Consider the following 12,595-nt stretch of genomic DNA (forward strand, 5'->3'; position numbering starts at 1 on the left):
TACCACACCGTTCAAAATAATAACCCCTTTTTAGCTACAATGAATTTTAAGTTCTAAAGTGTAACTATTTAGATTAGAATTTGCATTGAAGACCTTCCTGAAGCCAGTCTCAAAGCTGGACCTGTTAAGAACACATTGCTAAATGTAATAGCAAAGTAGCGCTGGCGCAGACTCGCTGATGATAATACCGCTACTATTATTATTTATTTCATTCAACTAACTACTTCGCTGAGAAGTTCTCACGCACTGACATCTCCAACCATCTGATTCTGCGGGGTAGGGGACGGCGGAGGGTTAGAGGGGCGGGCAGGGGGCGATGCAAGGAGGCTATTGGAGGAGGGCGGGGCAATGTGGAGGCGGAGCCAACGGTGTGGAGAATGGATTGGAGGAAAGGGACGTGGCGGAAAGGGTCATGGACAAAGTTGGGGTCGGCTTGGTAGTGGGAGGACATGAGAAAGGGAGGGCGGCGCAGTGGATCTCGCGAGATTTCCTCCTGAGGACGCAGGGCGCGTGGAAAGGGAAGGGGGGGAGGGGAAAGAGGTGGTGGTTTGGGGGCTGGTGGAGAAAAAACTCCAGTAACGGACAGAGCACGAGACGCGTCGTTGGTGACGTCAGGAGTTTTCCCCTCAAAGTCAACAAGAACAAGAAGGAACCGGAGTTTGAATTCTGTGGCAATTAAATATCTATCTACCCATCCACCTTTGTATATTTTTAAATCACAACAATAATTTTTCAATCATTAAAACACCGGCTGGGTGGGAGGGGAAACGAAGTCGAGCCGCGTTGCCCCCACCCCCACCCCACTCCTTCACTCCCCATCATCTCACCCATACGCCCGAAGAACAGCCGTTGAGTGTGGGTCGGTCCGGCAGGAGAAGGGTGAAGCCGGCCGGCCGGCCCGCCACTGAGTGCAAAAGGTAAGGGGAGGATGGAGATGCTTGGTCTACATTGGACTGGGTGGATTTTGGCAAAGGGGGGAGTCGGCCACCTATACTCCCCCGCCGGTGCATATTTTTATTACTCTTTTTTCCATGGCTGTACGTTCTGAGCTTTGGGTCGAGTGGCGCATGCTTTACGGTGCGGTTGGGGGTGTGCGTGGATACAGAAATGTGGGAGACTTTGCCTTTTGGTGAGATGGGGGAATGATGATACTGATGATGGAGGAGGAGGGGTTACTGACTCTGGCCTAGTTATACCATCCTCCTCCATCACCGAAACTACTGCCAACTAATCCCAATAACAACTTTACACCACAATTGCGCCGGCGGGGGACCAACAATAACTTATTTGGGGATGTTTCCTTGTAATATTGGACGACTGTTATTTTTCTCCCCTTGACTGAGTTGAATTTATCAGGAAGGAGAAGAGGGGGTTGCTGGTGGGTGTAAAGGCCTGCGTGCAATTTTACTGAGATGGGCTTTTTTTTGTATTTCAAGGACTTGTTTTCTCACAACCGATCAGGAATGAATATAGTGGCGACTATTTATAATCCAACCAGACTGCGTTTTACACTTTTACCGAACACGTTTTATGATTTTTTTAAAATAGCATACACACACACCAGACTGATTCGGCGAATGTTTTGTGATTTTGAAGAAAAAATAACGTTTGGATTTTTGTGGGAATTTATTCCTGGGCATTTGTTTTAATTTCGCTTTATTTTCAAGGTTTATATTTTAAACTTGTGAAAGTATATGGCCTTGGGTGGAGGGCGTAGACAGACTGCGTCTACACAGCGTATGTTATCAAATGTTTCTCTCATGCTACTTAAATCAATATTCATGGATTAAAGATGACGAATAAACACTTGCTTTCATTTTTTGAACAAAAAAACTATAAATCTGTATTGACGAATTTAGAATGGAGTGATGTGAATATTCTTATGAATAAGACTCTAACAGGTAATGGGTTAACAATATTTGATCTAGAAAGTCAAATCTTGACCAAAAAAATCTCAAGATTGCCGAAAATAACATCAGAGACCGATTATTTACACCATTCCCAATTATGTATAGAAATTTTATTCGACCTATTTGAGTAATATGTTTTAATGTTTGTTTTTGAGTTTTTATTGGATCAACCGATAAGCTAGATCTATTTAGAAATCACTAATTTGTAAAAACGGATGTCCTCAAGTGTTAAATTTTCTTTAAAGTATGCCATTGAAGTATCACAAGACTGAGATTGTAATAATGTGATCATTTAAATGCGTCATTTTCGTGTTCAAGTTGTGATATTGTTTTTCCCTGGCAACAGTGGCTATCGGAGTGGAAGTTGTCTTGAGGAGGGAGCGGTGGGAAGGGCAGAGCCAGTCCCGAAGACGACTAACTAGCCTCGGGGGGGACCGCTAATATGAGTGATATAACTATTGTGAAGGAAGGATGGGTGCAGAAAAGAGGTAAGGTTACTTATAGTAAATGTTCTCCCAAATTGTAAGCAAGTTAAAGACTGGAACCAGATCTTGAGGATGGATGAATGAAACTGGGCGGGGATGAGAATGTATCAGTGAAGTTTTGTGCGTAAAGAAACAGTGTAAGGCAGCGTGTTTTCACTATTAACGTAACCGGTAAAATACTTAACTTGTAAACGTTTCTTTTTGATTCGGGATGTTTGACATGTCAATTCGACGTAATTTTGTAGTAGATTTTTAAGTTTCTTTGAGTCACGCCTACTTCAGTTGTGCATTTGTTACATAGCACTCAAAATAGGAAACAGAACTGTTTATGTATTAGTTTTGGCTTTCATCCATTTTTCTGTTCAGTTGTTTTAAAGGTAATGTTTGCGGTTGATCCTTAGTGGCTTATGTTTATTCGCTTGTGCGATTTTAAAAATAGTTTAAGTGATTAGGAACTTTGGAAATGACAAAGTAATTTCCTGTTTACTGAACTGACTTTCCTCCCTGTGGAGAAGTTGTGCATTTGTCTAATACTGTGGCGTTTAACTGTAACGTCTAGTCCTGCTGTTTCGGCGAAAAAAAGCTATTGTTTTTACATATTAGGCATGTGATTGGAAGAAGCACAGGCCAATTACAAGGCAATAGATGTAGGTTTGGTCGAAACTTTGCTCTCGAAGCTTTTACAGACTAACTTTTAGAACTATTGATATTCATTCACTTTAAAGACGTGTAAAGCTCTGACTACATTTTTGGAAATTGTGCTTAGCTTTGTTATTTTGTTTCAAAACCCTATTGCTATCTGATTTAGTTAATCTGGTTGGTCTGTTGAGGAGGGAAAATAGTCTATCTACTTGTGAGCAGAAATGATACCTCTTAAAACCCAGGAGCACTTGTGTTTTGAAGTTAGTTTCAGTAAAACAAAACTAACATTTTCCTGTTGACATCATTCTTGCCTGTGTACAATATTTAATGCTGGCATTCAATCTGCAACATTAATATTGTGGAAATAATGAACAACTGAATTAAAATGCTTTTTAAATATTCAAAATTATGTTGAAAAAGATCAGGTCCATGGAACAATTTTCATGTTGGGTTGATACTTCTAAATGTAAAATAACATCAAGCATTTTGTGCTTATTTTTGGTTTAATCCAATCATTTGGTATTTGGGGCTGATTTATTATAGAAATTAAAAAGAAACCCTAATTTTCCCATAAAAAATTAGATTAGGACAAGATTAATAGATTTTGACACCTGAAGGTAGGAGTCTAATATATGCTGTTCGTGAGACAAGGATTTTTTTTCTTGAACTCTTGTTTAGATTTTCTTGAAGATCACATTTTATTTTTGTTTGCAGGGATTTCTTTTTCATTTTCATTGACTTCTTTATCAGGTGATGCAGTCACATAGGCACATTAATTTCTCTACAGGTCTTTCTGTTATAACACGACAGTTGTGTTCCTCTGCAACTTCTTGCTATGGAAAACTGCTATAGAAATTGTTTTGTAGATGACGGCTAATAGAAAATTGCTATACCTGTTAAGTAGAAAGTTTGCATTATCCGAATAACATCCCCAATTCGCTTTGACGAAACACATTGTAGCAGAATGACATGTATTTGTAAAATACTATGTTTTGTGGTTCTTTAGAGAAAACAGCACAAATACCAAAGGCTGTGTGCATGTTTTTGTTAAATATTTGACTTGGAATCTATAAATGTTTGTTAACTTAATTATCCATATTTTAACTTCTTAGTGCAGGATAAGCCACAAATCTTTAGCCTTTTAAATGTCATTACTGACAAGTGTCAGGATACCCACTTCCAAGGATTTGACTGTGCAACAAGGGGAAATGTACACATTTAATTTTCACACCAAGCTAACAATCAGATAATGAATTTAGTTTTGTTTCCCAAACTAATGTACCACCTCTTGATGTTTTAATAGGTATAGATTAGAAAACTTGAGCACAGAAGTTTCCTAGTTTACATTAAAGACACATTCCACTTTATAGAGATGGTTAATTCACTAACAGTGACTCCCAATGCTATACGTTTTTTTGGTGGATGTTGAAAATCTATACACAAATATAGAAACAAACAATTGTGATGGCTGAAATAATAGAATGTTGAAACACAGAAGGGGTCTGTTCAGTCAGTCATATGTATACTGACTCTTAACAATTATCAAATTGGTTCCCACTCCAACCTACTTTTGGATATAGCCTTGCAATTCTTTTCCTGCTAAATATTTATCCAATTTTTCATTCCTTGCTGCAAATACTCATTGCTTCTTATAGTCTCTTGTCAGAGAGTTAGAGGCTGAATTAAATAAGCTTTACAGTCAATTTAAATATGAAAAAACATAATTCAGGCAAAAAAGTTACGAGCACAACTGTTGATTCTCTGGACAGCCATAGATTTGAGATTGTCTATAGATTGGATCACTGATAACTGCCCTCCATTTGGTGTCTTTAAAGAATTTGAGAACTAGACAATAAAATTCACTGGAGTTACCCATCTCCTTGGCTTGTCTGCACCACCTATTTTCCCCCCTCCACTGGTGTCCTTGATCCTAACCCGTAATCCCTGAATTCTAGCCATGTGATCAAAGAAATTGAGACTGAGCATGAGAGAGACAATCATGTTTTGAGGAGCAGCTTCTTTGAGATTCTATGTTGACTGTAGGTCAACATTTCTCTCATTTAATGTCCCTGTCATTGTTTTAACAGCACTTTATTGTGGGTTTTGAAGTGCTGATTTACTTGCCACCATTTCTTTTATTCATGCATGTCTTATTGTGGATAGTTGATGTTCATGTATCCTGGTGGCTAGATTTCTCAAATCTTCTCACAACTCACTAGTCGATGGTAAGCCTCAGAATGTTGATGGAAGTTTCAGCGATTATAGTGCCATTGACAGTCAAGGGACGATGTTAAATTCTGCCTTGTTGGAGACGATCATCTACTGGCATTAATATGATTCGAATGTTACTTGATCCAGACTGGGTTGATAAGCCTGTCCAGGTCTGTCTGACTGGACTTGTTTTGCTTCAGAATCTCAGGAGTGATGAATGGTGCTTTGGAGTTTTTGATCACCTGTAGAGACTTATTATTCAGCTTGTCAACATTCCACTCCCCATTTGTACAATCTTTTGATTTCGCTGCTTATAACTTATGTGACTGTGCGCTTCTCTTCATTCCATCTGGCAAAAGAGCAGTACGCCAAAAGCGTGAGATTTCAAATAATCCTGTTGGGCTATAACTTTGTGTGGTGTTGCTTCTGGCCTTGTCCACCCCAGTCTCGTACTGGCACCTCCACAGCATAAATGAACATTGTTGTGGGATATCCCCACTTCTGACCTTGCGATCGAGAGTAAGGCATCAAAGTACTGAAGATTGTTGAGGTCTACGACACTACCTTAAGGCATTCCTGTGATGCGATCTTTGGACTAACAACTGCAACCACCACCTTTTTGTATTGGCTATAACTCGTAACCAGAGCAGAGTTTTCCTCCTTGATTCTCATCAACTTCAGTTTTGCTACGGCTCCTTTATACCATACTTGGATAAATATTGCCTTGATGTTAAAGGCAGCCGATTTCACCTCACCTTGCTGACCATGTTTTGATCAAATCTGTGATGTGGTCTGTAAATAAGTGGCCTTGTTGGAACCCAAACTGTTAGTAGCAGTTTGTTCTTTTGCAAGTTCTGTTTGATCAGATTCAACAATCCCTTCCATCAGTTTGGTACTTTGAACCTGCTGAGATGAGTTGCTATTTCGATCACACTTTTCTCATTAGTCATCCCAACACTTAAATATTACATCCTACTTCCTGTAAAGACACTTCCATTGTCCCAGTTCCTTCATCTCTGTTGCCTCTGTTTTGATGATACCAACTTCTCTATGCTCGAGCATGTATGCTTTCCCAAAAGGGATTCTGAAATGTTAACCTTCTTCCTCAACCAAGGATTTCCCAGCACAGTAGCTGACCAGGACCCTCTGCCAGGTCTGACCCATCACATGCACTTCAGCCCTCACCCCCTTCTCTTCCCTCCCAACAGCGATTGGGTTCTTGTCCTCACCTATCGTCCCATCAGCATCCACAGCCAGAGAATCGTTAGTTGCCATTTCTATCACCTCCAATGGGATGCCGCCACCAGGCACACATTCCTCTTCCCCTATCCTGTCAGCTTTCTGCAAGGACAGCTCCCTCTGAGATAACCTGGTCCGCTCCCAATACCCCTCCCACAACCTTATGCACGTTTTCCTTGGATCCATAGAAGGTGTAATGCCTGCCTGTTTATTCCTCCGCTCCATTGGCCTAAACACGTATTCCAGATGAAGCCGCCATTTACATGCAGTTCACTCAATCTAGTCTACTGCACTCGCTGCTCACAATGTGGTCTCCTCTATATTGGGTAAACAAAGCATAGCCTGGGTGACCGCTTTGTGAGCACCTATGTTCTGTCTGCAAAAAGACTGATCTTTCCATTGCCTGCCACTTTAACACACCACTCTGTCCCCTGGCCAGCGTCTGTCTCAGGCTTACTTGAGTTCCAGTACAGCTCAGTGCAAGCTGGAAGAATAGCACCTCATTTTCTGTTTGGGAACTGTACGGCCTTCTGAACTCAATATCGAGTTTAGTATCAGGCAAATTTCAAGTTTAGAGGCACATTCTCCCATGATCTTAACTCCAGCCCCTACACACTAGGTCTGCTGTTGCACACCACCCATCATTAGTCACGAATTGTCCACCAACAGCTATTCATTCTCCCAGGCTGATTATTATCCATTCCTTTATCTGTCCAGTTGTCTTCTCTCTCTCTTTCTGGACTCTATCTCCATCTGTTGTTTACTCCTTACCCTCTATCTTCTGCGTCAAAAATCAGCTTTTTCCTAGCTGCCATCAGTTCTGACAAAGGGTCGCTGAACCTGAGCCATTAACTCTGATTTCTCTCCCCAGACACTGCCAGACATGCTGAACCTTTCCCACAATTTCTGTTTTCTCTTAAGGTATTAATTATATTTGGAGTTTCTCGTTCTCAGTTGGTATTTGGTTATGAACTATATTGCATGGCTTAACTGACTAATTTTTACTCTGTTCTGTAACCCTGCTTTTTTTTTATTTCGCCTTTTCAAGTGCACATTAACTTCCTTTCTGAATCTTCTTTTTGCCTTCCTTTTTAGGCAGCATACTTAGATTGTAAGAACTTTTGGCATAAATGAAAACAGCTATTTCCCTGTGGATCTCGATCATTCATCAGTGGAAATAATTTTGCAATACTGTCTGTACCTTTTGAATTTCAAACATTTCATTCAGTCTCTCCATAACAATTTCTAGTCTAAGGAGATGGTCCCAATCTTTTCATAGTCTCAGTACTTTACCAGGTGCAAGAAGCTTTGTTTTAATTCTAGGGTGGCACAGTGGCTCAGTGGTTAGCACTGATGCCTCACGCCACCACCAGGGTTCTGGGTTCAATTTCCACCTGTCTGCGTGGGTTTCCTCAGGGTGCTCCGGTTTCTCCCCACAATCCAAAGATGTGCAGGTCAGGTGAATTGGCCATGCTGAACTGCCCAGTGTTAGGTGCATTAGTCAGAGGTAAATATAGGGTAGGAGAATGGTTTTGGGTGGGTTTCTCTTTGGAGGGGCGGTGTGGAGTTGTTGGGCCAAAGGGCCTGTTTCCATACTGTAGATAATCTAATCTAACTCTTGTAAACACCTTTTTATGACATTGTTTTCTTACGTACAGAAAACACAAGTTTTGATAAAGTAGTTTTAATTTATGTTTGGGTTTGCTTAATCTGCTTAGCTGTAAAGAGCTAAGTCTGAACGCTACATCCTATTTCCATTGCCTGTGTTTAGAAGGTAATGTGAAGTATCAAAATAATATGAGCTAGTCATTGCTAAATTATTTTTGTACACAACACTGCAATGATGTTTCAGTTTATGCTGATATCTGTACTTTCTCTCCACTGTTATGTAAATAGTAACTTAGTCCTTATTCCAATAGGTTACAATACCATGTATGTACTAATAAATGTGGCAACTACATGGTATCCTCTGTGAATATTGCTGGGTACTGTACTGGCACTTGGTATATGATGAAAAAGAATTACACACCTCCACCATTACTGCAACCACCAAAAGGGAGTCTGAATCCTCATAATAAGTATTCATACAAAATAAAAACTGTTTACAGCAATGTCTAGTTTCATGCTAATATTCTTGTGACTTGTAATTGGATTCCCTAAATATATACTGTACCTAGAACTGAGTGAATTAAACATAATTGATCTGATCATCCTTTCATAACTGCTGATTTTTTTTCTCTAGATTGATGCTAGATGTGATTCCTTGATTTGCAGCTAACTCTGTGTTTGAACTTTATCATTTATGAGCCAATTAAAATTTTGGGCGCACCTCTTTGATTTCATTCCCTCACTAAAGTTAAGCCGTCTACTTCATTGTAGTTTTTTTTTCCAGAGTCCTAGAGATATACAACATAGAAACATCTTTTGTTAATCTATCTCTGGTTGTTTTGAAATTATCTTGTTCTTTGATATTAAAAGTTTGATATGCTTCCATGGCCTGGGATGATTTTTAAGCCATGGCCTTTTTTTTTGCATTTTATTTGCAATTTTGTACTGCTCTTTACCTTTTTGAGCCTTGCTGGTTTGTTTATATTTTCTGGATTTTTTAATTCCATCTCCAACTTTCTTTTTTAATTGGCTTTTAAAAGGGACCAAAAAAAAACTGATTTTAAATTGGACTCCAGCATCACCTAATCCATTAAGGCTGCCCAAGCTTCACAAAGCCAGTCTGGTTTAGATAAGGGTTAACATAGCCTGAAATTAGGATTTTATCCATTGGCAATCTCTTGCTTTTTTTTCCAGGGTTTCCAGTAATAAACTTTTTTTTTAAAACCAAATGCAATATTGAGTTTATTACTGCTGGATTAAAAGTTAGCATATTTATATCATCAGGTTGGTTACTTCACAATCTCTACCTATTAGGGAATTGACATTTAGAATGACCAATGAATTTGGTCATCTTTTAGCCATCCCTGGACACTGGATAATATTTCTTCCCACTCCTCACAGGGTTTGGGCATGGATCTGTGTGCCAGTTTCAGGCAATACTGTACCATGGGCATCACTTCCATTTATGTAAACTATTTGGAATCAGTGGATGGTTTTATAACTGGACTTCGTGTTACAAATTGTTTATCTCTGCTTGGAAGCGGCACGTCCTTGTCTCCATTATTGGTTGGGTGGAATTCTTCCTTTTTTGTGATTTGTTATGGGTTCTCTGACTGAGCAAGTGACGTGAAGAAATATAGTCAAAGTGAGAGGTTGTCAAAGGAGGTGAGAATGTAGATTTGAAGTTATCAGATCAGCCATCTCTGTTGAATGGTGGAGCAGTCTCAGGAGCTGAATGGCTACTTTTCCTTTTTATGTTGTTTTGACATGAGCTAAGTGATGAGAACATGATTATGTATTTGGCAAAAATGACTAAGATCTAATATATTGACCATCATAGAGCCTAGAAAAGAGAAGCTGAGTAAAGGTGTGAAGACCAGGAGAAAGTGAGTAGCTTCAAATTCCTGAGGTCATTCAAGATTGATTAAAAATTGAAAGTATGGCTTTGGGGCAGGGTCGGGTTCAGCAGAAGAAGAACCAAAGAGATGGTGAGAAAAGAGGAGGCTGGTACAGTTGGTAAAGGGAGCAAAGTCAAATAGTCAAGGCAGACAAGAGTTTGGCAGAGAATGAGGTAAATTAAACTGCATTTACTTAAATGCAAAATGCCTTACAGGTAAGGTGGGTGAACTTAGGGCATGGTTGGGAGTATGGGAATTGGATATCATAACTATGACAGAAATGTGACTCGGGTGGACAGAACTGGTAGCTTAATGCTCCTGGGTATAGATGCTATAGGAGGAATAGGAAGGGAGGCAAGAGGGGTGGGGGGTGGTGGGGATGGGGAGTGACATTTTTGGTTAGGGGACCTACACTTGGGGAGGATATTCCTGAGAGCGCGTTCAGTGAAGTTATATGGGTGGAAGTGAGAAATAAGAAAGGGATGCTAACTTTGGTATTGAATTATACCACCACCACCAAATTGTGCTCTCTTTCGCATGCACCCCCATACACACACACAGCAGAAAATTGAGAAGTAAATAAGTAAGTAGATTTTCAATGTCCATAAGAATAACAGGGCTATAATCATAGGGGATTTTCACTTTCCAGGCACACTGGGGCTGTCATGATGTTAAGGGCTTGAATGGGAAGGAATTTGTCAAGTGTATACAAGAAAACTAACTTATTGAATATGTGGATGTACCTACTAAAGAAGGAGCAGTACTTGACCTTCTGTTAGGAAATAAGGCAGGACAAGTGACTGAGGTATCGGTGGGGGAGCACTTTGGGACAAATGATCATAATTCTATTACTTTTTAAATAGTTGTGGAAAAGGATAAAACTGATCTAAAAGTTAAAGTTGTAAATGGGAGTAAGGCCAATTTTGGAGGTACTTGGCAAAACTTTAAAAATTTGATTTGGGGGAGGCTGTTTGCTGGTAATGAGAAGTGGGAGCCCTTTAAAAATGAGACTTCAGAGATGGTATGTTCTAGTTGGTGTGAAGGGTAAAATTGGCAGGTGTAGAGAATGCTGGATGAGAATGCGAGAGAGATTGAGACTCCGCTCAGAGAGGAAGCAAGGGTTAGGTATAGACAGCTGGGATCAAGTGAATCGCTAGAGGAGTATAAGGGTGATAGAATTATACTTGAGGGAAATTGGGAGTGCAAAAAGGGCACATAGCTTTGGCAAGAAGTGTTAGGAGAAAGTAGAGATTCTACAAATACATTAAGAGCAAAATAGTAATTCGGGAGAGAATAGAGCCCCTTAAAAATCGATATGGCTATCTTGTGTGGAGCCACAGGAGTTGGGTGAGATAATTAACCACTAACGTGAAATATTTGTTTCTGTGGGGTTGGACATGGAATCTAGGGAGCTTGGGAAATAAAGTGGTGTCCTGAAAAGAGTTTATAGTTCAGAAGAGTTGCTGGAGATCTTAAAACGCATGAAGGTAGATAAACTGGTAGGACCTCATCAGCTATTTCCCAGAGGTTTGTGGGAAGTCAGGGAAGAAGATGCTGGGCCCCTTGTTGAGATATTTGTATCATCAACAGTCATGAGTGAGGTGCCAAAAGCCTGGAGGTTGGCTGATGTGATACCATTATTTAAGAAAGGGAAGGAAAAGAAAAGACTGGGAACTATAGACTGATGAGCCTTGCTTCAGTGGTGGGCAAGTTGTTGGAGGGGATTCTGAGGGACAGATTTACATGCATTTGGAAAGGACTAATTAGGATTCATCAACATGGATTTGTGATTGGTGAAACTTCAGTTTTTTTTGAAGAGGTGACGAAGATTGAAGGCAGTAGTAGATGTCTATATAGACTTCATCAAAGTTTTCAACAAGGTTCTACATGGTGGATTCATTTAGTAATATTAGATTACATCGGATTGGGTGGAGGAAGTTAGCCAATTTAGATACAAAATTGGCTTGATGGTAGGAGAGAGAGGTTAGTGATAAAGGGTTGCTTTTTGACTGGAAGCCTATGACCAGCAGAGTGTCATAACAGTTGGTGTTGGATCTGCTGATTTTTGTCATGTATACAAATGATTTGGATGTATGGCTAGTAAGTTTGTTACCTCTCCAAAAAACTCGATCAAGTTTGTGAGACATGATTTCCCACGATAATTGTATAAGCACTGGCCTTGCCTTTTGGTACAACAAATAATATCTCTCATTTATCTGGATTGGCAATAGGTGGTGCAGTGGACAGCGAAGAAGGTTCTCTAAGAGTACAACAGGACCTTGATCAGGTGAGCCAAAGGGCTGGGCAGTGGTAAATGGAGTTTAATTTATATATTTACGTGTGGTGTTGTATTTTTGGTAAGGCAAACCAGAGCAGTACTTATACAGTTGATGGGAGGGCCCTTATGGCTGTTGCTGAATAAAGAGACCTAGGGGTACATGTTCAAAGTTGCTTGAAAGTGAAATCGCAGGTTGACAGGATGGTGACAAAAGCATTTGGCATGCTTGCCTTTGGCCAGAAAATTGAGTATCGGAGTTGGAACATTATGTGCCTGTACAGGACACTTCTAGAATACTGTGTGTAATCTGGTCACCCTTCTATA

At 40.1% G+C, this 12,595-nt stretch overlaps 1 protein-coding gene across 2 annotated transcripts in view; it reads left to right on the forward strand.

Moving 5' to 3' along the window:
• The first annotated feature begins 567 nt into the window (after positions 1-567).
• Positions 568-12,595, forward strand: part of akt3a (v-akt murine thymoma viral oncogene homolog 3a) — a 417,879-nt gene continuing 405,851 nt past the window's right edge. For both annotated transcript variants that reach the window (XM_060831296.1, XM_060831297.1), the window contains exons 1-2: positions 568-917; positions 2,257-2,398. In XM_060831296.1, the coding sequence (XP_060687279.1) occupies positions 2,353-2,398 (46 nt within the window). In that variant the 5' untranslated portion in view covers positions 568-917; positions 2,257-2,352. The remainder of the gene's footprint in view (positions 918-2,256; positions 2,399-12,595) is intronic.

This window comes from Hemiscyllium ocellatum, chromosome 10 (genome assembly GCF_020745735.1).
Source record: "Hemiscyllium ocellatum isolate sHemOce1 chromosome 10, sHemOce1.pat.X.cur, whole genome shotgun sequence".
NCBI classification, from domain to species: domain Eukaryota; kingdom Metazoa; phylum Chordata; class Chondrichthyes; order Orectolobiformes; family Hemiscylliidae; genus Hemiscyllium; species Hemiscyllium ocellatum.